Below are 25,032 nucleotides of genomic sequence, written 5' to 3'. Positions count from 1 at the left end.
AGAACAGAATCACCAGGGAACATGCTGATTTCTTGGAGTCCAGATTGCTGTGGGATGTAGTGACCAATTCAAGGTTATTGGTTGAGTGCATGGAACAGCTACAGATGATGGAGTACAGGTTCTGGAACTAAAAAATGAGCATTGATTGGTTGGATTGCATCATAATGCCGATTTGGGGTGACATGTAATAGCTATGGAACTTCTGGGTGCAGAGTCCACATTCCTGCAGCTGCGCAGTAGATCGAAGTTATCTGGATGTCAATAAGATATTTGATACAGTTCCACATGGGATATGATGAGTTAAATGAAAGAAAATGGGGATTAGTATGAAAATTGAAAGGTGGATAAGGAACTAGTTGAATGGGAGACTACAAAGGGTCATACTAAAAAAAGTGAAATGTCAGGCTAATGGAGTTCCTCAGGTCTCTATCTTGGGACAGGTCTTATTTAACATTTTCATTAATGATCTTGGTGTGAATGTGCACTAATAACATTTTCAGATGATACAATGTTATAGCTAGTATGATATAGTCAAGATCATGAAAATTGGAATTACATTTAATGATGTGTGTGAGGTCATGCACTTAGGTACTTATGACAAGAATTTTTGCTATAAACTTTTTTTTGCTATAAATTTTTGCTATTCCTACTTTCAAGTAGGAATAAGGGATCTTCCGGAAAAGGGCTTATTTTCCGGAAAATCGCGTCTACACTGGCTCTTTTCTCCGGCAAAAACCCCAAGCTGGAAAAAAGCAGCAGCCATAGAAATGCAAATGCCGCGGGGTATATTTAAATCCCCCGCGGATTTGCAATTCCGAAGTGTCTCAATAGCATCCCTTTTCCGGAAAGGGATGCCAATGTACACATAGCCCTAGTGAAATAGTTCTTCCTAATATCCAACCTGGACCTCTCCCACCACACCTTGAGACCATTGCTCCTTGTTCTGCCATCTTTTACTACTAGAACAGCCTTTCTCCATCATCTTTGGAACCTCCCTTCAGGAAGTTGAAGGCTGCTATCAAATCCCCCCTCACTCTTCACTTCTGTAGACTAAACAGACCCAAGTCCCTCAGCCTCTCCTCATAAGTCATATGCTCCAGCCCCCTAATCATTTTGGTTTCCCTCCGCTGGACCCTCTCCAATGCATCCACATTCTTTTTGTAGTGGGGGGCCCAGAAATGGACACAATACTCCAGATATGGCCTCACCAGAGCGGAATAAAGGGGAATAATGACATCTTTGGATATGCTGGCAATGCTCCTCTGAATGCAACTTAATATGCCATTAGCCTTCTTGGCTACAAGGGCACACTGTTGACTCATATCCAGCTTCTCATCCACTATAACCCCCAGGTCCTTTTCTGCAGAACTACTACTTAGCTGGTTGGTCCCAGCCTGTAACAATGCTTGGGATTCTTCTGTCCCAAGTGCAGGACTCTGTGCTTGTCCTTGTTGAACCTCATCAGATTTCTTGTGGCCCAATCCTCCAATTTGTCTAAGTCACTCTGGACCCTATCTCTCCCCCTAGCTTAGTGTCATCTGCAAACTTGCTGAGGGTGCAATCCATCCCCTCATCCAACTCATTAATAAAGATATTGAACAAAACCGGTCCTAGAACCAAACCTTGAGGCACTCCTGTAGAAACCGACCGCCATCCTGACATTGAGCCGTTGATCACTACCCACTGGGCCCGGCCTTCTAGCCAGCTTTCTATCCATCTTACCATCCATTTCTCCAATCCACATTCCCTTAACTTGCTGGCAAGAATATTGTGGGAGACCGTATCAAAAGCCTTGCTAAAGTCAAGATATATCACATCCACTGTGGACTTTCCCTTGTCCACAGAGCCAGTTACCTCATCATAGAAGCTAATCAGATTGGTCAGTAACAGTAGTTCGAATTAGGATCTTTAATTCGAACTACCTACTCCGTGCTGCGGGCACGGAGTTCGGACTAAGGGGGATTTAAAAATGACGGCGCCCGGGAACATGCAAATGAAGCCCGGGATATTTAAATCCCAGGCTTCATTTGCCACTCCGCTTGCTTAATTACCCTACCTAGCTCGAACTATCGAGCTAGTGTGGACGTAACCTCGGCGACATCACCTGCACAACCACCGGTCAAAGGGTGATGTCCTGGAATAGCCTTCTATGGGGAGCAGTGGGTTCACAAAGCCTAACTGGTTTCAAAGCTGCATCTGGGAAGTATGGAGAGGGGATGGTGTGATGAGATTGCCTGTAATGTCACATGGACTATCTGCAACTGCTGGTAGCAGATATCTCCCCAGTAGCCCGAGATGGGACACTAGACAGTGAAGCTCTGAGTTTATGAAGAGGATTCCTTTCCAGGTGTCTGGCTGCTGGGTCTCACCTCTACCCTCAAAGTCTAATTAATCACTTTGTATAAGGTCAGGAAGGAATTTTCACCCAGGTCAGATTAGAAGGGACCCTAGGTTTAATTTGCCTTCCTCCGGCACTGAGGCATGGGTCACTACTACTTTGAGCTGGTGTAAATAGTTGATTTTCTGTCATTTGAAGTCTTTAGAGCATTTTTTGAGGACTTCAGTAACTCAGCTAGAGGTCAGGCATTTATGGGTATGTCTACACTGCAGAGTTTTTTTGGAAAAACTTCACTTACGTCCATGCTGCAATCACATTCTTAAAAAAAATCAAAAGAACAGAGGGGTTTTTCCAACAAGAGCTCTTTTGGAAAAAGGCATGTGTGGATGAGGAAGAGAGAGTTCTTTTGAAAGAAGAGGAAAGAGGAAAAAATTTAAGTGTCCTGGTGGCCGCTCCATTGATAGTAATCACAGTTGAAATGTGGGATATAGTCCATTCAGTCTGGACACTCTCTTTCACTTTTTCGATGCGCTTTTGCGGTGTAGACGCTCTCTTTCAGAGGAATTTTTTCCGAAAGATCTCTTCCAGAAAAGCTTCTTCTGAAAGAAGCCTGCAATCTAGACAAAGCCTATGACAGGAGTGGGTGGGTGAGATTCTGTTGCCTGTGACATGCCAAATGTCAGATGAGATGATCACAATGGTTCCTTCTTCAAGTTTGAATCTACAGAACAGTATGCATAGTGTGAGTGAGCTCAGGAGAGACAAGAATAAGAGACAATGTCAATGTTGTCTGAGGGGAGGGGTATTCTAACTGCCTTGTCGTGGTGTGACTTTAGATTCACGCTAAGGATGCTTGAACTCTGCTCTTACACCATTCTAGCACAGGCTGCTTCAGTGGATAGGATGCCCCGCCTCCGAATCTCTGCTTGGTTTCTTGCTGTAGTTTATGCAGTGCCATTGTCACACACATCAAGAATGCTCAGAATACTCCATTCTTTGGGAAAACATGTAGCAGCAGGAATATTTTCTTCTATTGTCAGATGATCTAGCAGTCTATTTACTAGATTCTTCATTTGCAAGTAGACAGGGAACTCCGGACTATCTCAGTATCAGCATATTTGATTGTATCCTTATTTGACCCTTTATAGATTTATAAAGCTAGATTTGCCAACACTGTACTACAGGATTATTTTGGATTTTACAGAAGCAATTTCTTTGCTGCTCATTTAAAAATTCTTTGCTAATTTAGCAGCCCTTCCTTCCAATTCAAATTAATTTTTTTTTCACAGCTTCCCTTGGAGTTTGTGCTATCAGCATAATCTGTGAGAGACAACTGAAGAAAAGTCTCATGAGAACCTTAATTGATCATCTCTATTTCAAGTAGTAAATACAGCATAGCACATATTAAGTAAATTGTGAATACTCAAATGTTTAAAGAATCTGAATGCCAAACACTTGGCTCGATGTGCTAGAAGCTCCAGTTGTTATTTAACAATATAGTTGTAACTGCAAAGGTGTGTCACCCATTTTTGAGAATCTCCTGGTTTCCTGTGTTCATATATTGAAAGCACTGCTGGATAGGCTTTGTGGTTGTGAGAGTTGCAGGGCTAATCCCCATGGTTCTTTGATTATGAGCATGTGCAGAGCAGCCCAGCGTACGGTATGTGTATGTAGAGCTAACACAGAGATTTGCCTTGCAATGCCATGTTTGTGTTTGTGTTCCAGCAACTGAAAAGCTTTTAGAGAGACTGATTTATTGAGTATCTGATGTTTTCTTGTTTCTGTTTCAGCATTCAGGATCATTCCTTCAACAGTACAGCTTTAGCAGAGTAAGTGAATACTTTAAATACATACCTTTACCATTAAATAAGAATGATGTGTTAAACGGTGCAGAGAATATTTTCCGATGCTATTTCAAAAATAAAAAAGCTTTCTGTAACATTTTATGATGCACTCTGTGGTTTTACTATTTTATTGAAAATATGCTGAATATGATGTAACAGCAATATTTATGTATAGTTAACCATGAGCAATGGAGTAGCATCATGAAAGAATATCTTTGTTGCTGCTTTCTGCTTTATATATATCTAAATGTGTTTGAACATATGATTGTATTGTACATCTAATGAGAAAATGTTGCTAATTCTTTTTATTGATGATCATGACAAGCTAATGTGTCATTTTCCTAAGAGCACATATTCTATTCTTACTGTCAGCACTGGCAGAAAAAAAATCTTTAAGAATATTTTGAGCAAAATACTATATTATTTAGACAGGATCAGTACCCGAATGCAGTTTCCCTCTGCAATTAAAGCGGTACAACTTTTTACCAGGACTTTTGCCCACTTGATTTTAAATAAATATGTTTTGCCTTTTTATCTTAAGATGAACAGATAGCAGAACAGTAGAAAACATTGTAAAGTTACAAACACTGGGATGCCACTAACAATTTAAAAATGGAATATACTTCTGGTTTCCTTTAGACTAGAGAAACATGCTTTAATTTCAGATGTGACTATTCTACATTATTTATTGACATCAGTACAGCTCTCTTTGGCTCTGAAAATTACATATCATGATTGTGTCTGTGTTTCATAGGTGTTTTATCTCCAAAATTTCACACACTGGATTATATTTTAGAAGACTGCTCAGCTGAATTTTGGCCAGTGCTTGTCAAAAGGGAGATGTTTTAAGATTAGTTTCCGTATAAATTACATTTCACATTGCTGAAATGCTAGGAATAAAAAGCCTAAGTTGATTGTGAACTGTTTGCTAAAGTATTGCAGGGAAAATTATGTACTCTGAAAGCAGTCTAGGTTGTAGCTCAGTATGAGCAATCCAAACGTTCTGTCAAACTGCAAATGGAAAATGGATGGAATATTTCTCTGGGATTCCAAACACCTTTTAACCTCCTATATACTTCTCCTACTTTGCTTCATCTATTAATTTTGTCCCTGGTTTTGGAGTGCTACAGTAACCAGCATGAAATTAAATACAAAAAAAAAACAGAAAATGATTTTATTATTTTTCATTAGCTTTGCCACTATACAGCTCCGCCTTTAATGCTGTATTGTGGGCGATGGGATCTAAAATGAAGGACAAAATGTGGGATTTTACAAATGAGGTGCATAGTAAGACATCACATTTTTAATACTTTTCCCTCTCCTTCCCAACCTCAGTCCCTCGTTGGTTCCTTTCTCTTCCTCAGCCTCACTGGAGTTTCTCCTGCCAGATCTGTGCTCATCCCTGCCTTTCCCTTGGTTGTATTGCTAGGGCCAGTGGTGCGGGGCTTTCTCTGCCAGGCTTCCTGTCACGCTACTGGACCTTTTGTTGTTTTTTAAGTTTGTCACTCTAAGGACAGGAGGGGAAGCATTGCAGAGGGCCCTTATAGTGCTAGCACTGCCAGTAGGGAAAAGGAGGGGCAGAATATGTGCCTAGAAGTCATTGCAGGGCTGTGTCTACACTGGGCCACTTATTCCGGAAAATCAGCCGCTTTTCGAGCTGTCTACACTGGCCCTTGAATTTCCGGAAAAGCAACGATGCTATACTGTACAAAATCAACCGCTATTCCGGAAAAACTATTCTGCTCCTACTCCGGCATAAGTCCTTATTCCGGAACACTGTTCTGGAAAAGGGCCAGTGTAGACAGCCCAGTAGTCTTTTCCGGAAAAAAGCCCCGATCGCGAAAATGGCAATTGGGGCTCTTTTCTGGAAAAGCGCATCTACATTGGCCACAGACGCTTTTCCAGAAAAAGGGATTTTCCGGAAAAGCAGCCTGCCAATGTAGACGCTCCTTTTCTGGAAAAACTGAAAACGGAATAGTATTCCGTTTTAAGCAGTTCCGGAAATTCATGCCAGTGTAGACGTAGCCCAGCAGTAGTTGGCAGAGAGTGTAATTGCAGATCCTTGGTCCAAAGTCCTCTGAGAAATGGGATATCCCTCATCCTGTGGGGCATGTGAGAAGTTTGCTAGCTGCACATCAGGAACAGAACCATGTTTTCACACTGAATTTGGCTTTCTCCTTATTTTAATAGGTTTATAAATGCTGGGGGCTAGAAAAATGTTTGAAAAGCCCTGTTTGGGCTCAAATTGTCAAACAAGGGTGCTAAAGTTAGTTGTTATCCTTAGTTAGCCACTGAAATAAAAGTATCAGGGGTGCTGAAAACACACAGCTCCTATTGACGTCACTACAAACTGTTCATACTGTGCACTTCTGAAAATGAAGTCTCTTTTATTTAGCAGTCTAAATGGGGATCTAGCTACCTAACTTTGGGCATCCAGTTTTGACCTTACATTCTGAAGCACAATTCTATTGCCAAGGCGCAGATGCTGTAGAATAATACAATGCACAGGACCTTGATATAAATTTTACTTTTTTCTTAGGGACCTTTCTCCAGATAAGCCAGGCATCCAAGTGGTCAGGCTCCTGGTGTGTCATATGTGCATCTGGTGCATGAGAAGTTATTGTTTTTATGCATGTCTTAAAGGTCATAGTTCCAAAATAGATGCAGCTTTCCATGTGCTCAGAAAGGTTTCCTATCTGAGACAAAGAAGGAGCAACTCACAATACATCCACTAAATCCCACATTCTCTAGAAAACATTCATAGGAATTGCCATATCAGATCAGATCTGTCTGTCTGATGTACTCTCCTGTCTCGAGCATCTAGTACTCTGTGATTCCAATGAAGATCATTAATGGAATAGCCCACCGCTAATGGACTTCTCCCTGCTCTTTAAAAAGTAATCCTGTATAGCATAACAGTAGGTCTTTTCACAATCCATATAGTGCAATGCGCCAATCCTTTTTAAAATCCTGCGAGGATCTTAGCCTCAAGCAATAGCTTGTGGCACTGCATTTCACAAATTCATCGGGTACTTTATTTTTAAAATTTCCTATGATCAGTTTTAAATTTGATTCCTTTTAATATCATTACTCCCTTGTTTCTATGAGCTGAGTAACTAGAAACATCCAAATGTCTACTCACTATTTTGTATACTTCTATACTGCCCCCATCATTAACAGTCCACCTCATATAATGTTCTCCTCAGTGTCTGATAATTCTGTTTTTATTTATCACTTCAGACAATCATGTGGTGCTGCAGTAAGGGTCAGTGCTCTGTAGTTCTCTGGATCACCGCAGAGCAAACCCAGTGGAACCAACATGCAGGGAATTTGCTCAACAAAGGGAGGAATAGCCAGGCAGCATTCAGCTGGTGTGTCTGTGCTGCATCCCTCACAGTCCCTTGATGCAGATGAAAAGAGCCATGGCCCGGGGCGGCTGGCTATATGTTCAGACTATTCTTGGTTGTCAGAGTGGTGCCACAGGGACCCAGGTAAAAGCAAGAGCAGCTCGGACTGGCCCACAGACCACGAAAAGTTCAAAGGTGGTAGAACCTTCCTCTCTGGTTCTCTGGACTTGTGACAAGCTGAGATTGGAAGGGAGAAATCAAGGCTAGTGTGGAGCTTCCATTCAAAGCAAGGTGGAAACACTGTTTATTTACACAGTCCAGAGTTGGGTCAGCCAAATTATATACAAAGACACATGCCCACATGACACCAACTCTTCTAACATATGTACACTAGAAACCAGTCTGCAGGGACCTTAGATAGTGTGGCTTTCTTAAGTGGTCCAGATAGGCCCCAGCCAAGCCACACAACCTCTCCTGCCTAGTAATTGCTCCTCTCTTAAGCAATTCCAGGCCCTCACTTACGTTAGTCTCCTGTGAGGAGCCTTGGTGGCATTTTGCTTCATTCTGGTGTCTTTACTTGGCAAATTAGTAGGGGCCATTCCACCTCTATCAAGGAACATCCTTTCTCTCTGTCTCCCCACCTTGTGTGCCCCCTTCTCTCTTTCCTCCCTCTGAAAGTGCCCCTGATTTTTCCCCTCTACAATCCCAACTCCTATCCCAACTTTTCCAACTGATTCCCACCCCTCCCCCATCTGTAGATAGGGACTTCTGGCAAGAGGATTTCTCTCTGTCACACTGGTTAGCTGGAGAGTGGCCCTCAGGGCCAGTGCACCAGTATTACACCCTAGGAGAATGGCGGAGGCAACGCTTCACAGGCAACAGGAGCTCTCTGGAGAGGCTTGCCACTGGAACCATTTCTGCAATCGCAATGTATTACTCAGTATGCATGGCCTCTCTTCCTTGTCTGCCATTCGCTAGGCAGAATCCCAGCCGGGGCAGCCGGGGGGGGGGGAGGCATACTTATGACCAAACAAAAGTCACATCAACATACTTGCAAAAGTTAGCAGTACTGTAGTCACCTCATCACTGAGGAGCTGAACAATTTTGTCTCCTTTTAAAAGGCACACAAGGTGGGGAGACAGAGCATCTTCAATAGATGCATTCACTAACTCCTCCCCCATCCTGAAAAAGTAGGTCAATGCAAGAAGTATAAATAGCTAGAGAGACTGTCCTTTCAAATAATTTCATCAGCAGCCTGTCACCTGTTGATAAAGATAACAGCAGAAGAATGGCAGGGAGAGGAGCATATTACAATCTGACTATCGAATTGCCATACGGGGTCCATGTTTATCATTTAACATGTTCTTTCCAAAGCCAAGCAGCTTTTGTCAATATTTAATAAATCAGCTGAATCAGAGGTTGCATCCCACATAATGAATAGATTGTTCTACCAGCAAACTTCAAGTAATCCAGGCCTATCCAGTGCAGTGTGAGTATGAGCAGAGGATGAAGAGACAAGGGGAAAAGAGGGGCCAGAATTGTTATGTATATTATAATAGTTATATAGTTATATATATAATTTCCTGGCTCTGAAAAGAATATGTTAAGTGTTCTTAGCTACAGGCCGTCCTCACTTATAAGTCCAAGATCCATTCCAAAAAACTTGGATGTACATCAAAACAACTTAGAGCAAGAATTTTTTCCTCACGACTGACTTTCATGTGTGTAAATTGCAGTTTTTTTGTGTGACTTAAGAGCGGGGAATAGGAGGATTTATAACACATCAGCTCCTACAAGCATCCATGTATATGGGTGTGTCTACACTACATGGCTCCGTCGACAGAGTCATGTAGATGAGTTTACTAGATATAGCAAAATGAAGCGGCAATTTAAATAATTGTGCTTCATTTACATAAAAATGGCCGCTGCGCTGTGTCGACGATCAGCTGATCTGGCACAGCGTGGCAGTCTAGATGCACTGCAGTCAACAAGGGAAGCCTTTGTCGACCGCGCCGGTATGCCTCGTGAAACGAGGTTTTCCGGAGCGGACGACAAAGGCTTCTCTTGTCGACCGAGGTGCATCTAGACTGCTCCTCTCTGCTGGATCAGCTGATCATCGGCACAGTGTGGCGGCCATTTTGATATAAATGAAGTGCGATTATTTAGCTCGCCGCTTCATTTTGCTATGTCTAGTAAACTCATCTACATGGCTCTGTCGACGGAGCCATGTAGTCTAGACACACCCTATGGGCTCGTCTACATTGGCCCCTTTTCCGAAAGGGGAATGTTAATTTCAGAGATCCTAATAGGGAAATCTGCGGGGGATTTAAATATCCCCCGCGGCATTTAAATAAAAATGTCCGCCGCTTTTTTCCGGCTTTTAGAAAAGCCGGAAAAGAGCGTCTACACTGGCCCCGATCCTCCGGAAAAAGCGCCCTTTTCCAGAGGATCTTATTTCTACTTCCGGAGGATCTTATTCCTACTGAGCATTGCAAAGTTAAACTACACATAATGTCATTTGGAATATCTGGTCAACAAGTGGGTGTTTAATGTGTTTCTCAGTCATTTTCTCCTTATAATTATGCTACTTTTTGCTTTAGGTATACTTACTTCTATTGAGATTTGATCATAATGCTTAAGGTTATTTTTCTCTTCAACAATTTAACTTGTATTGAGGTTTTTTAAAAAGTAGCATTACAAAGGCCGATTGCTTTAGTATTGTAAATTTAATTAATAGGTCTTGAAGGAAAAATGCATGTTAATTACTGTTTATAATACTTTGAGTAAAGTGGGCTATTAGCAATTAAAAAGAAGAATGTCTCCTTTATTTTCTACAAATTTTACAGTAGAAGCTTCATTTTATTTTTTCACAGGATTTCTAGTAAGACAAATGAGAGCAAATGGAGAATTCTACACAAAAATTGGGTTTTGTAAATACAAAAACTATGTTATAAACTGACTACTGTTAAGGCTTAAGAAGTGAATGTTTAAAGTATTGTATGTAGCAGTTCAAATTAAGCATTTTGTTACTGAAAAGATAAAGTGTGCAGCTGGCAGAAAGTCAATAATGATTTTACATCCATCTTCAAGGTGTGAAGAGAATATAGAGTCTGTACATGAAGAACAAGCAGCAAACTCCACACACAGGTATTCTACTCTACATCATATCTGAAAACCCTTGGCAAGGGTTACGAATGGCTGTTATGAATGGCGATCCTTTCTTGCAGTCAAGATTCTGATACAATTTTCACCAACGTAGCCAGGTGCTTCCCTCAAACTGCCAACCTTATCCCATTTTTCTTCTGACTAGGATATAGGGAAGGAATATGAGTACCTGCCCTTCCCAAGGGAGGGACAATGATTCCCTGCGAGTGAGTGGAGGGAAGGGCAGCACCATGGATGGAAAGATAAAGGGAATATTTCTGGAAGCCCAAGAGTTAGGAAACAGGAAACAGGCACACTTTCCCTACTTTCAACTCCAACCTGTCAAACCCTACTGCTTTCCCCTTATTCTAACTGCTTAGAGGGGATATACTGTCTTGTAAGAAAGGTAAAAAACGAAGTGGGAAAAGTAAAGACATATGAGAGGATGGGGGAGGAGGGTTTGCCGAATGAGGTCATGGATGTAGGAAACAAGAGCTTGTGTGAAGAGAAAGACCTGTACTAGTCGGACTACAGCTCTGCTACACCGGTGACTTCCAAAGCATGTGGCATCAGGGCACGTTAGGAGAGAAAGATGCTTTAGACTTTTAGCATAGAAATGCAACAAGTGGCAACTCTAAGGCCATTTCTATACTAGGAGGGAGGGGTGAGGGCTGGAAACAAGGACTAACATCTCTCTCAGCCCCACCGTGATGGAAAGATCTTGTCCTGCTGTTGCTGCACTATTTCCTAAGTAAGAGGCCTGCCCTGTTAGGACTAAGAACTTTCAGCTGCAGGTGTTGCCTGCAGCCATTACCAGGAGTGGGATTAAAGCCAGGGGCCGCCACTGGCAGTGGGCCACCCCAAAGGGACTCCCCAAAGGGAACTGCCCTTTGGGGGAGCCCTTCAAGGCAGACTGAGGGCAAGGGTGTGTGTTGTGGTGGTGATGGCTTTGTATGATATAGTATAATTTTTGAGTGTGTGTTTGTGTGTGCAGTACACTTGTTGGTTCTGGGTGTCTTATTCAGTCCCTGGTGAGAGCAGGAAGGACAGGGGAGGGTTCTTGATGAGAGGAAGTTCCCCTTACCTGCCCACACTGAAGGTCAAGGAAGGGTTGTGTTTGTTCTCTTTTTTCATTGTGTTTTGGCACAGATGGGGTGGCTAAGGGGGAGGGTTCAGATGGCATTGTGGCAGTTGTGACAGGTAGAGGAAGATATGGCAGTAAGATCCAGACTGGCCAGCCAAGAAGAACGAGGATTAGAGAGTTGTGTTCTATTCCTTGTTCCGGGCCTGTTCTTAACCTTAATAAAACTGGGAACCTTAACACCTGGCCATCAGCCCTGAGGGCGCTGCTGCTGAATGTCAGGTCGGTATCCCACAAGACAACTATTATCCATGATTTAATCCTGGATGAAGGGGTCAACCTGGCTTTTATCACTGAGATCTGGCTGCGAGTGGAGGGAGGTGTTCACCTTTCCCAACTGTGCTCGGCTGGGATCTCAGTACAGCACCAGCTGTGGCTCAGTGGTCACGGAGGTGGGGTGGTGATTGTCTATTAAGATATCATCTCACTGGCTAGGATCTTGGTCCAACAAAGTGTTAGATTTGAGTGTTTGTACCAGAAGTTGGGTGTCCAGGATAGGTTGGATGTTCTACTTGTATACCATCCACCCTGCTGTACAGCAGAGGCTGTGATTGAACTGGCTGAGGTGGTCTCAGACATGACATTGAGGACCCTGAGGCTTTTGGTCTTGGGGGACTTTAATATTCACACCAAGGCTGTCCTGTCTGGTCTGGCCTGAGATTTTACAGATACCATGACCATCCTAGGACTATGCCAAGAAATAAGGGATGTGACTCCCTTTATCATGGACTGATCACCACCTGGTCAAGTTTAGACTATCTGCTGACCGTACCCTCTGCAGAAGTGGGGGACCAATTAAGATGATCCACCCTCAGAGGCTGATGGCTCTGGAGAGCTTCCTGAGGTCCTTGAGGGATTATTCAGTTGTTATGGCAAATGGTCCTGTCGATGCCCTAGTCGATACATGGAACACCAAGGTAGCCAGGGCAGTTGACATGATTGTTCCTAAGAGCCCTTTTTGGGCTAGTCAAGCCAGGTTTGCTCCCTGGTTTTCTGGGGAGTTGATGGTGGTGGAATGGTCTGTGTGATGGCTAGAATGCCACTGTAGGAGAACTAGAGCTGAATCCGATCAATTACGGGTTAGAGCTGAATTGTGAACTTACAGTGTGGCAGTGCTGACAGTGAGGAAAAGCTACTTTTCCACCCATATCACATCTGCAAAATGCTGTCCAGCAGAACTGTTTTGAGGAGTGCGGGGCTTGTTACAGTCTGGCACTCATGATGAAATGGAGGAGCTCTTGGCTCCTCACTGTGATCTGTTCACAAAGCACTTTTCAGATAAGATCGCTCGCATTCGGTCTGATTTGGACTCTAGCTGCTATGTAAGTGGGGCACAGAATGTGTTGAGCGCACCTCCCCATCGTTTTTCTATGGAACAGTTTTAGTTATTGCAGACTGAGGATGTGGACAAGGTGCTAGGAGGAGTGCGAACCACCACGTGCTCGCTTGACCCCTGCCCTTCATGGCTTATTAAATCTAGCCAGGAAGGGATGACTGACTGAGTCCAGGGGATTATTAATGCATCTTTTAGATTTGGGATGGTTCCCGCCACCTTGAAAGAGGCAGTGATAAAACTGCTACTTAAGAAGCCTTCCCTGGACCCACATGGATTGAATTACTATCACCCAGTTGCTAATATTCCCTTCTTGGGCAAGGTACTCGAGGGGGTGGTGGCATTGCAACTCCAAGCTTTCTTGGAAGAAATGGATTATTTAGATCTATTTCAGTCTGGCTTTAGGCCTGGTTTTGGAACTGAAACCTCCTTGGTCGCCCTGGTAGACGATCTACCCCAGGAGACAGACACGGGGAGTGCATCCCTGTTGCTTCTCTTGGACCTCTCAGCAGCTTTTGACACTATCAACCATGGTAACCTTGTGGAACGCTTGATGGAGTTGAGTATTGGAGGCACTGTTCTGCAGTGGTTCCTGTCTTATCTGTCAGGATGCTTTCAGAAGGTGGAGCTAGGGGGCTGATATTCGATTCCGTCGCAATTGTGCTACAGGGTCCCACAAGGTTCCATCTTGTCCCTTCTGCTGTTTAACATCTACATCGCTGGGAGAGATCATAAGGAGTTCTGGAGGATGGTGCCATCAATATGCAGATGACACCCAACTCTATGTCCATGCAGTTTTTGGCATTGTTGCGTTTCGTTGCCAGTGCCATCACAGAATATTTCATTGTCTCAATTGCTGTGGCAGACTCAATAGTGCCCATGGACTCTCTGGGTTGTCCTGGTTCAACCTCAGCTTACCTGCTCACTCGCCAGCAAATTGCAAGCCTCCTCAGTGCCTCCAACGCCTCATGGGCGTCTGGGCAAGGTTGTGACACCGGCCTCTTAGCATTTGGGGGTCAGGGCAGGCAACTGACCTCCCGTTGAAAGGAAGGCCAACCAGCTTCAGCCTCCTCCTCCTCATTGCAGAATGAGGTGATACTGGCTTCTTCCCTAGTGGTGTCCCCAGATGACATGAAAGCCTACCAGGACCTCTTAAGGAAGATGGCTAATGGCTTGGGTTTCCAGGCTGAAGAGGTGCAAGAGAACTTGGAGTCACTGTTTGGAGTCCTGGGGCAGGTGGGCCCCACCAGGATGGCCTTTACTTCTAAATGAGGCCATCACCAATATTGCCAAGACCCTGTGGCAAACCCCTTCCTCTATCCTGCCTATAGCCAAGAGAGCAGAAAGAAAGTATTTTGCCCCCATGGGAGACCATGATTATCTTTAAACCCACCTACCTCTCAACTCTCTCATGGTGGAATTGGTAAATCACAGGGAGTGACAGGGACAGCCTGTCCTCACCCCCAAGAATAAAGACTTTAAATGACTGGACTTGTTTGGCAGGAAACTTTTTCTTTGGCCAGCTTTCAACAGAGAGTTACAAACCACATAAGAACATAAGAACATACATAAGAACATAAGAACATAAGACCACCAGACATTGTTCACCTGTTACAAGGCATCAGCCATCCCTGCCAGATGGACCACTCAGGGAATTTAAGGCCCGGTGGAGGAAATGTCTACAGTGGCCCTGGTGGCACTGCAGGAAGCTTCGGATATGGCAGACTTGGCAGCTCACTCCATGGCATCTACCATCTCCACACGGTGGGCAGCATGGCTCCTCCTTTTGGACTTGTCTCTGAAGGTACAGAACTCAATCCAGGACCTGCCCTTTGACACGGTGCCCTGTTTGCAGAATAAATGGATACTAAGATGCATGGTCTTAAAGGTTCCCATATAACATTGAAAATTTTGGTCTTGTACATCCCTGGGACTGAGAGAGAGAAGTTTAAGCCCCACGTCTCTCAATCGAAAGGCACTATCCCTAGCAGGAAACAGCTCACACTCACCCAAAGACCTCCAGGAGGAAGCCAGGCCACCGTCCTCAGTCTGGCTAACAGTGGACTAGCCAGTCTAAGCCATAGGCCAAGGGTGTGCCTGGGGATGGCATACTGGACTCCCAAGATCTTCCCCATCTGTTCCTCCTTCAGACTCCATCCTAACCTCCGAGCCTGGAGGGACATTAAGGTAAAGGAGGACGTGATCCCTGGAGCTCTGTAAGGAAGCAATGAGGTTCTGGGAGTTCTGCATTCTACATAACATTGTTTTAGAGGTGCGTAACTTTCCTGAGGTGTGGAACACGATTGCAGACCATCTCAGCAGAGAGTTCTCCTTTCACCATGAGTCAGCTCTTTACCCCAAGGTGATCACCTCCCTCTTCTGCAAGCGGGGCTCTCTCCAAGTGGACCTCTTGTTGATGAAAGAGAATGAAAAATGCAGCAGATTCTGCTCCCAGTTGGGCCTTGAGCAGGGCTCCCTACTGGATGCATTCTTCTTTCAGTGGTCTGAGGGTCTTCTCTATGCTTTCCCACTGTTTGTGCTCATCAGCAAGGTCTTGCACAAGGTTAAGAGGGATAAGGCAACAATGCACTGGCTTGGTTCCACCAGCACTGGCATGAATCTGGTAACCCATGAGACTAAGTAGCTGCTCCTAACATCAGACTTTCTATCCCGAGGAGTGTCCTATATAACGTGGCATGTGCGCACCATTCCAGATGGTGCTGGTGACCCCGGCATCTATGGGTACTGCTTAGGGAAAAACTTCCAGCACCAGTGCATTGCACACACACCTATGTTGACTGGACATAGGTCTTGCATAACGTTCTAATAAATAAACTAGTAAAATACAACCTAGATGGGGCTACTATAAGGATATGTCTACACTAGCCACCCTAATTTGAACTAGGGTAGCTAATGTAGTCATTTGAACTTGCAAATGAAGCCCGGGATAAAAATATCCCGGGCTTTATTTGCATGTTCCCGGGCGCCGCCATTTTTAAATGCCTGGTAGTTCAAACTCCATGCCTGCGGCTACACGTGGCACAGGCTAGGTAGTTCGAACTAAAGCTCCCAATTCAGACTATCGTTACTCCTCATTAGCACAGAATTTGAACTACCAGGCATTTAAAAATGTGGGCGCCTAGGAACATGCAAATAAAGCCTGGGATATTTTAATCCCGGGCTTCATTTGCAAGTTCAAATGACTACATTAGCCACCCTAGTTCGAACTAGGGTGGCTAGTGTAGACATACCCTTAGGTAGGACGTTAGTTCGAACTAACATTCATAGCCGCTACACTAGCGCTCCGCTAGTTCGAATTTGAATCGAACTAGCGGAGCGCTTAGTTCGATCTAGGAAAACCTCATTTTACGAGGATTAAGCCTAGTTCGAACTTACTAGTTCGAATTAAGGGGTGTGTAGCCCCTTAATTCGAACTAGTGGGAGGCTAGCCCTCCCCAGCTTTCCCTGGTGGCCACTCTGGCCAACACCAGGGAAACTCTATGCCCCCCTCCCGGCCCCGGACCCCTTAAAAGGGCACGGGCTGGCTACGGTGCCCATGCCAGGTGCAAGCCTGCCAGCACCCAGCCAGCAGACCCTGCACCTGGCACGGCACAGAACCACCCACCCGATGTCCCCCAGCCCACCCCCTCTTCCCGGGACCAGGCTGGCGGCTCCCGGGAGCTTGCCCTGGACCGCAAGAGGCGGGCACCTTCCTGGGCTAATGCGGAGATCGTGGACCTCGTCCACGATCTCCACACTAGGCACAGGAAAGTGGCCGGCTTGGGCAGGAGAGCTGCCAGCCTGGCCACCCAGGAGCAGGTGTGCATGAAAATCAAGGGGGTCCACTGAGATCCCCGACCCTGAGCCCTGAGCTTACAATGGCCGTCCTGGGTCAGATCAAAGGTCCATCTAGCCCAGTAGCCTGTCCGCCAACAGCGGCCAACCCTAGGGACCCTGGAGGGGATGGACCGAAGACAGTGACCAAGCCATTTGTCTCGTGCCATCCCTCTCCAGCCTTCCACAAACTTTAGGCAGGGACACCACTCCTACCCCCTGGCTAAGACTACTCCATGGACCCAACCTCCATAACTTGATCTCACTTCCCTTTAAACTCTGTTCGAGTTGTAGCCTTCACAGCCTCCTGCAGCAAGGAGTTCCACAGGTTAACTATTTGCTTTGTCGTCAACAACAACAACTTTCTCTTACTAGTTTCAAGCCTGCTACCCATTCCTTTCCTTTGGTGTCCTCTAGTCCTTCTTTATGGGAACTCAGGAAGAACTTTTATGAATGCACCCTCTCCACCCAACCCCTGCTTTTAGAGACCTCTATCCTGTCCCCTCTCCGTCTCCTCTTTTCTAAGCTGAACAGTCCCAGTCTCTGTAGCCTCTCTTCATCTGGGACCTGTTCCCAACCCCTGATCATGTTAGTTGCCCTCCCCTCTCCCAGCCTTTCTCTTCCCCTCTCCCACCTCCTTTTCCCAGTCTCCCCCAGTTTTGTTCAATAAAGACAGAGTCAATGTTGGAAGAAACGTTATCTTTATTTTGTACCTCAATAAGAAGGGGGGCTAGGGAAGGGTAAGTGGAAGGAGGTGAGGGAGGAATGGGGTATGAGCCCCCGATGGGGAGGACTGGGCTGGCTCTGCAGGCTTCTGGGGGTGGAAGCTCTCCTGCAGCCCCCCGATTGTCCCCTCTCCCCAGATGGCAGCCTGCGGCAAGTGCAGCCGGGCTGATGGCCGAGTGGTGTTATGTGCCCAGTGTGGGTACTCCGGGCAATCCAAGCCAGGACTGCTTTGCAAGCGGGGCACCCCTTAGAACTGTGTGTCCGGGGTGGGGGTCGGGACTCTTTAAGCGCAGCCCTCGGCTAGCCTGAGACAGCATCTCCACGCTCTAAGTCCTCCTCTGATGCCCTGCTGGCACTGCTTCCGGCCATCCTTAAGCCCTGTTCAGGGTCCACTCAATGTGGACTTGCTAGTTCGAATTAGCAAAACGCTAATTCGAACTAGTTTTTAGTTCTAGACGCGTTAGTTCAAATTAGCTTAGTTCGAATTAACTAATTCGAACTAAGTTAGTTCGAACTAGCGCTGTAGTGTAGACGTACCCAGACAGTAGTTATCTTAGAGAGGTCACAGTCATGCTGGAAGAGCATAACAAGTGGGGTTTTGCGGAGGTCTGTTTTGGAACATAGAGACTACACTTATTAAGTTTGCAGAAGATACCGAGATGGGAAGGGTTTGCAAGTGCTTTGGAAGATAGGATCATCATTCAAAATGATTTGGACAAATGGTCGGAGGTAAAGAGGATGAAGTTTAATAAGGACAGAATCAAAGTACTCTACTTAGGAAGGAACAATCTGTTTCACACATACAGAATGGAAAGTAACTGTCTAGGAAGGAATATTGCAGAAAGGGATCTGGGGGTCATAGTGGACCACAAGCTAAATATGAGTCAACAGTATGACACTATTGCAAAAAAAGCAAACATAATTCTGGGATGTATTAACAGGAGTTTTATGATTAAGACACAAGAAGTCATTCTTCTGTTCTACTCTGTGCTGATTAGACCTCAATTGAAGTATTGTGTCCAGTATTGTGTCCACATTTCAAGAAAGATGTAGAGAAATTGGAGAAGGTCCAGAGAAGAGCAACAACAATGATTAAAGGTCTAGAGAACATGACCTATGAGAGAAGACTGAAAGAATTGGGCTTGTTTAGTTTAGAAAAGAGGCAACTGGGAGGGGCCATGACAGCAGTTTTCAAGTATCTAAAGGGGTGTTACAAGGAAGAGGGAGTAAAAATGGTTCTTCTTGGCTTCTGATGATAGGACAAGAAGCAACCGGCTTAAATTGCAAAAACTTCCTAACTGTCAGGGTGGTCAAACACTGGAATAAATTGCCTAGGGAGGTTGTGGAATCTCCATAACTGCAGATATTAAGAACATGTTAGATAGACATCTATCGCGGATGATCTAGACAGTGCTTGGTCCTGCTGTGAGGGCAGGGAACTAAACTTGATGACGTTGCAAGGTCTCTTCCCGTTCTAGTGTTCTATGATTCTGTGATTCTATGACATGAGCAACACATCCCAAAGAACACTATTTACAGAAGAGGTAACTATCTTTTCTGCTATTTATGGTATCCAGGGGAAGTGTAAAAAACAGAACACCACTTCTGGGCCTGAGAAAGTTCTGACTGGTGAGATTAAATTGCTATGCATGTTTGGGATGATGAGCAGTAGTTGCATAATATTTGGATGCAAAAGGTCATGTTCCCGCATCGGGATGCCAACCTCTTCCCATCAGTAATGTAGGGGTATCAGAATAAGAGATGCACTGACAGCTGACAATCACATATTGAAAACTTGCATCTTCTAATTGGTGCTGGTCAGTGGGTAATCATTTTGGAGCTGAAAAATCTGCAGTGGGTGGTCTTTGTCATGCAAGTGTGCAGGGCCATTAATTGTGTACTGCTACACAGTGCTATGATACTAAGTAAGGGTACGTCTACACTACAGCGCTAGTTCGAACTAACTTAGTAGTGTAGACATACCCCATGGTATGTGACATAGGTAATGGATTTGCAGCAACGGGGCTCCTGAACTACGGTGGGCAGACAACAGACCACTTTTTGCCACAGAAGACATTAACAGAAAAGGCTACTTTTCTGTGGTTATACAAGTGCTTGTGGCTCATTAGGGATTCTTCATGGGTGTTGGCTAGTCAGAGAGAGTTCATGACACATCACTAAGCAGAGAGGTTGTTTCACAATCAACAGATTACAGTGGTGATGTTAAATGCTAGTACTGGTCCTGGAGGACCCAGTCTACCTATTACTTCCGTGGCTAATGAAACCATATACCAATCGCCTTGGCAGTACCAAGAAAAGATTCAGCTACCAGCTCAGCAGAGCCAGAATGACAGCTAATCGTGCTTTAGGTTGAGGGGATGCTGTCAGTGTTTACTCACAAGATTGGATCTCAGTGAGAAGAAAAAAAGTGATTATAGCTGCCTGTTGTGTCCTGCATAATATCTATGAAATAAATGGGAAAAAATTGCTACCGAGGTAGAGATGGAGCATCTGTACAAGGGCTATTCCAATAGCTCAGGGTGGAGCTATGCAGCTGGAGGCGTAGAGAGAGCACTTTTAACAATTAGCCACAGCAATTCATTGTGTGGATTGTGCTTTTCCTGTCCCTGAAGTATTGGGGACTGTTAGGAAATGTGTGGTGCTTGGTGTACTTTTATGAACATAACACTGTCTGGTAATTATGGTGCTTTCTGGGAATTTAGAATTATCACACTGTATTTGCCACTGACCCTATGTAATTTATTGATCTCTACAATAACAGGAAGTGGGAAATGTCAGCAGTGCTCTGCTTCCTCTAGAATATGTTATGGAGTATTAAAGATTAATTATTTACCAGAAAGTAGATTAGTTTTTGCACTGATTTTGTTATGCAATAAAAGGTACAATTTAAAAAGGCATTCAATAAAAGCTTCTTCTAAAATAAATTAACAGAACAGAACTTAACAAGGAGACAGAATATTCATGTCCATTTCTGTCCATTTTGGCTACACATGTGACTCTCACAAGTTGTGGTTTTCCTATGGTCCCCTGATGCAGATTGGTTGGGATAAGGATGAGGTTCCTGGAGCCAAGTGAAACCTTGAGGGATGTAGAGAATTGATTGGATGGAGTTCTCCATTGACTGCAAAGGGAGGTGAGCCTCTACTTATTGAACCTGTAGGTCAACAAAAATCTGCAGCATTTGTGTTGGCTTCTAGAAAAGCCCCCATTATATCCTGGCGCATTATATCCTCTCTTTTTCCTGCTGGAACCTGGACCTTTCTTCTGTTTGCTCTTTCCTTCTCCAGGCTGCTGGCAATGTTCACCCTGCTGGCCCTGTCTCCAATGTGGCATTGTTTCGCAGGATCTTGATGAACATTTCATGTCCTCTTCTTTCTTGTCTTTGTTTTGGTCAGGCATTCTGTGTGTATTGTAAAATGTATTGCTGTGTAATGATCATAGACAGCACAAGTTAGGTTTCAGAGCTTACTTCCCTTTCTCCTCCAGATTTTTAAACAAGACTGCTTCTTGCTACTTCATCCTTGGACTACCTGTGTACAACACTGCTTTAAAGTCCGAGCCATGCTGTGTATGGTCAAGGATGGGTGCAGGGAACAGTGGGTATGAGGAGGGAATTGTTTGGTTGCATGAAACAGTAAAAACTAGGCCCCTTTTTCCATGTGTATGAGTGCAAGTTAAGGGCACTGAGCACCAATGCTACGTGTAGAGCCCTGAAAATCCATGGATATCCACTTTATATCCATGAGTATCCACATCTGCGAATGTGGATATCTGTGGCTCGTTTTTGACGGTATTTTCTCTAGTCTATTATGGTTTTAGATGATCTCTCATTCCTCAGGGTAACAAAGGCACTATTTGTATCCTAAGGTGCACTGGCCCATGTTCTGCTAGCTCATTTACTGTAGTGGTGCCTGCTAAAGTCTTCATGGAATGGTGTGGGAAAACATCCCACCCCAGAGTTAGAGATAAGGTTGCCAGTACTAGAAACTTTCAGGAGAGGATTGCAGGATACTTCCAAGGGAGCTGCATCCAAATTTCTCAGGAGGATTCAAGGCACATTCTTATGTCTATAAACCAAGAGCTGCTCATGGGCCACACAGATTACTCTGCCAGGAATGAAAAGCAGATAACTCCACCTCTCTTGGTTATGCTGCTACTTCTTTCAATTAAATCAATTAATGAAAAGTCGCTACCTCTGTCATGCTATGTCGGGGTCAGGCACCATCTGCACATTTCAACATTACAATGGAAAATGCCTTCACACACTTACCTGAGGTTCCTTCCCTGAATGTGGCTCACCTGTAGGGAGTAACTGGACTGGGGTGGAGTCTTGGGTTGATTCTGGTTCATGGCATAGCTGGACCCCATGGTTGAGTGTTTTCATCTTCCTCTTTCTCACTGTTCTCACTGTGTATGGGTGTCCTTGGTAAGATCCATGTTGCTCAGTGGGATGCTAGTGGGGCCTCTGCTATGCAGCTCCTTGTTAAAGCAGTAGGTCTGTGGCTTGGCACCAGCTTGACGGTTGATCTCCCTGACTTTCTGGCCTGCCTGCTGCAGTTCCTTTGCTTTCACACAGTACTGCTGTTGACCTCTGATGTGGGAGGTGAAGTGGAGGTGGCTTTTGCTCTCCAGGATCACTGGGCCACAGACCAGTGTTGGGCATTGTGGGACAATTCTGGAGGACCTATAGGGTCGATATAGGCCATGTGCTGTCTGCATTCACCCTTTGCCAGCCATAGTAGATTGACCATGGCTCAAAGCCATTGGGGAGCTGATGTTACTGCATTGGCCTAAGAAGATGCTTATATCAGTAGGAGATAAATTTGAATAGAGATGCATGCACAATTGGGTTAGTGCAAGGCAACTTACATTGTCTTACCTTTGTAGTATAGATCAGGCCCCATGGAGGTCACATAATTTACAGGTCTCTGATTTTTACAGTTGTTTAAATTACTCCGCATACAAATGTGTACTCATGCAGTTAGTGTATGGTCTGCTAATAAACTGCAGCTTGTAACACAGACTTGTTTTATGAACATACACAAAGTTTAGTTTGTGCATGTCTTTACCCTAGCTGTAGTGACATATCAAGTAAAGCTGGCACCCAGACACCTGTCCTCTTCAGGATTGTTATGAGAGATGGCTAAAATCCTGTGTTACATCTTTGATTTTATTTTCTTCTAGAGATGAAAACAACAAAGAAAACTATCCTGACAGTGCAACAGTCTTAGAGGAAAGCCAGCCATCACCACAAGACATCCAGCAGCACGTGGAACAGACAGCCCATGACTCCACACTACGGGTTGGGATGGGCAACTTAAAATTGAGAAAACCCAAATCCATTATAAAACAAGAAAATGGGAAAAACTATGAAGAAAGTCAGGTAATACTGTAAATGTATCTGCTTAGTCTAGATATTTATGGTGCAGTGTCATAGAAGGAATATGTTCTAAAAGCAAAGTGATGCAAATGATAGCATTATTAATCCCTGCTCTACCTCACCTCCACAGTGATTTGGGCTATGTATCTGGGGCAAGTAACATTTCAGTTGAAGTAATTATTATTTCAGTAAGGGAATTTTGCAGAATCAGTGAGAATTCCCTGACATAGTGTTAGACTGTGAGTCCACAACTGCTCACTGCTGTGAGTAAGAACGTTACAGTGAGGATGTGCAAATCCTTTCTCTTTCTGAGTTATCCTCTTGTATTTCCTCTATCTGCGGCCAAACTTCATTAGCTGGTTTCCTCCCATGCTTACAGCCTCTTTTCTCTATGACTCTAATTTTCTGCTTCTTCCGGGAGCATTCAGCATGTCCCACTTTATCACCCTGCCTGTAAATTTTGTCTTGTACACAAACACAAGACTCATTTGAGTATCATTCCTTAGCACTTGGCATCTTCCTTAAGAATTTTGCTGGGGATTTTCCAGTATTTGATTTCCTTGCTACAATTTTCGTATAAAAATTATTTTCATGGCATATGACATTAAGTTTAAATAGCAGGTGCTTCTATATTGCCTCGTTAGGTGGAGCACAGGCACTATCTTGAAAAACATCCATTACCACAGTGTCATCAAAACTACAAAGATTTTTGATCTGAGGAAGTGGGTCTGGCCCACGAAAGCTCATCATCTAATAAACCATCTTGTTAGTCTTTAAAGTGCTACATTGTCCTGCATTTTGCTTCAACTACCCCAGACTAACACGGCTACATTTCTATCACTATCAAAACTACAGTGTTCTCTGAGCCTCCTGCTACAAACTGTGAACCCCTCCTCTTGGTTTATTTATGAAACTGGAATTTCACAGTATTGAGAAGACAATTGATGACATAAATGCATAATCTCTGCAAGAGTTTTTGTTCCTGGTCAGTTTGATTGAAGCTGAACTGACTTCATCAAAGGGCAGAAGCCAGACCTTCCACCCCACTCAGGAGAGCAGATACTGCTTCGTTTTCAAGTATGGTGTTTGCAGCTACCAGATGTTGGAAACTATACTGTACATTTTTATATTTAACAAAATGGTTGGCTTGCTCTGTTGCATGTTCCACCCTGTTGTGCCATTTAAGGTCGTGACGTAGTGGTGAGTAAGGAAAGCTGAGTTATACGCCTACCACATCAGCACCAAAAAAAGGGAAATTGGCTGATGGGCCAATAGGGAGCAGCCTCCAGCCTTGTTAGCCAGGAGCTAGATAGAGGCTGGCAAGGGGAAGAGAAGGGAGCCAAAGGAGGAGAGAGCATTGGCACTCTTCTCTGTAGGCAATAATATTTCAGGTGTGTTCCCGAGGCTCTTCCCTGAAGAGAAGGAGGTGAGAACATACATCACAACAAAAGAGCTCAGGTGACCTAGAGCTAATGGATAATGGTTGGCAACCCAGAGATGAGAGAGACCCTGCAGGGATTTGTGAAGAAGCAGGAACAGGTGCAGAAGGTCCTGCAAGGCTTCCACAGTCCCACTAGGCTGAGCGACAGACCTTGCTAACCTGGCAGGCAGCAGAAAAGCCTGCAGGGTTTTATGAGAGAGCAGCCCAGCACGCAGCAGCAACTCCTCCAGCACCTGGTGAGCCCTTTGATGGGGAATGACATCGGGCAGGCTGGCTTGCAATACTGTGAAATGGGCTTGGCTGATGACTCAGATGTGTACCTTTGCATGTCAGAGCAGGTAGCAAGAGGCACATATGGAATCAGGTTACTGAGCCCTACAGCTAGCTCCCTACTTGGCAGACAAAGCTCAAGAGGCCTAAATGACACTGAGCGCTGAACAGGCCTGGGACTATGAGACCACAAGGGCAGCCATCCTAGACGTG

The 25,032-nt window shown here is 44.6% G+C and overlaps 1 protein-coding gene across 5 annotated transcripts in view; it reads left to right on the top strand.

The window, feature by feature from the left end:
* The first annotated feature begins 235 nt into the window (after positions 1–235).
* Positions 236–25,032, top strand: part of FAM13C (family with sequence similarity 13 member C) — a 188,888-nt gene continuing 164,091 nt past the window's right edge. For 3 of the 5 annotated variants that reach the window (XM_075934855.1, XM_075934854.1, XM_075934852.1), the window contains exons 1-4: positions 237–340; positions 4,129–4,167; positions 10,620–10,676; positions 22,913–23,111. In XM_075934855.1, coding sequence (XP_075790970.1) covers positions 315–340; positions 4,129–4,167; positions 10,620–10,676; positions 22,913–23,111 — 321 coding nt within the window. In that variant the 5' untranslated portion in view covers positions 237–314. Of the gene's footprint in view, positions 341–4,128; positions 4,168–10,619; positions 10,677–22,912; positions 23,112–25,032 lie in introns of all 5 variants that reach the window. The other 2 variants (XM_075934856.1, XM_075934853.1) reach the window with 2 other exon arrangements.

This window comes from Pelodiscus sinensis, chromosome 8 (assembly GCF_049634645.1).
Source record: "Pelodiscus sinensis isolate JC-2024 chromosome 8, ASM4963464v1, whole genome shotgun sequence".
NCBI lineage: Eukaryota > Metazoa > Chordata > Testudines > Trionychidae > Pelodiscus > Pelodiscus sinensis.
Note: the sequence above shows the minus strand (reverse complement) of the source record. Positions and strands in the feature narration are given on the sequence as shown.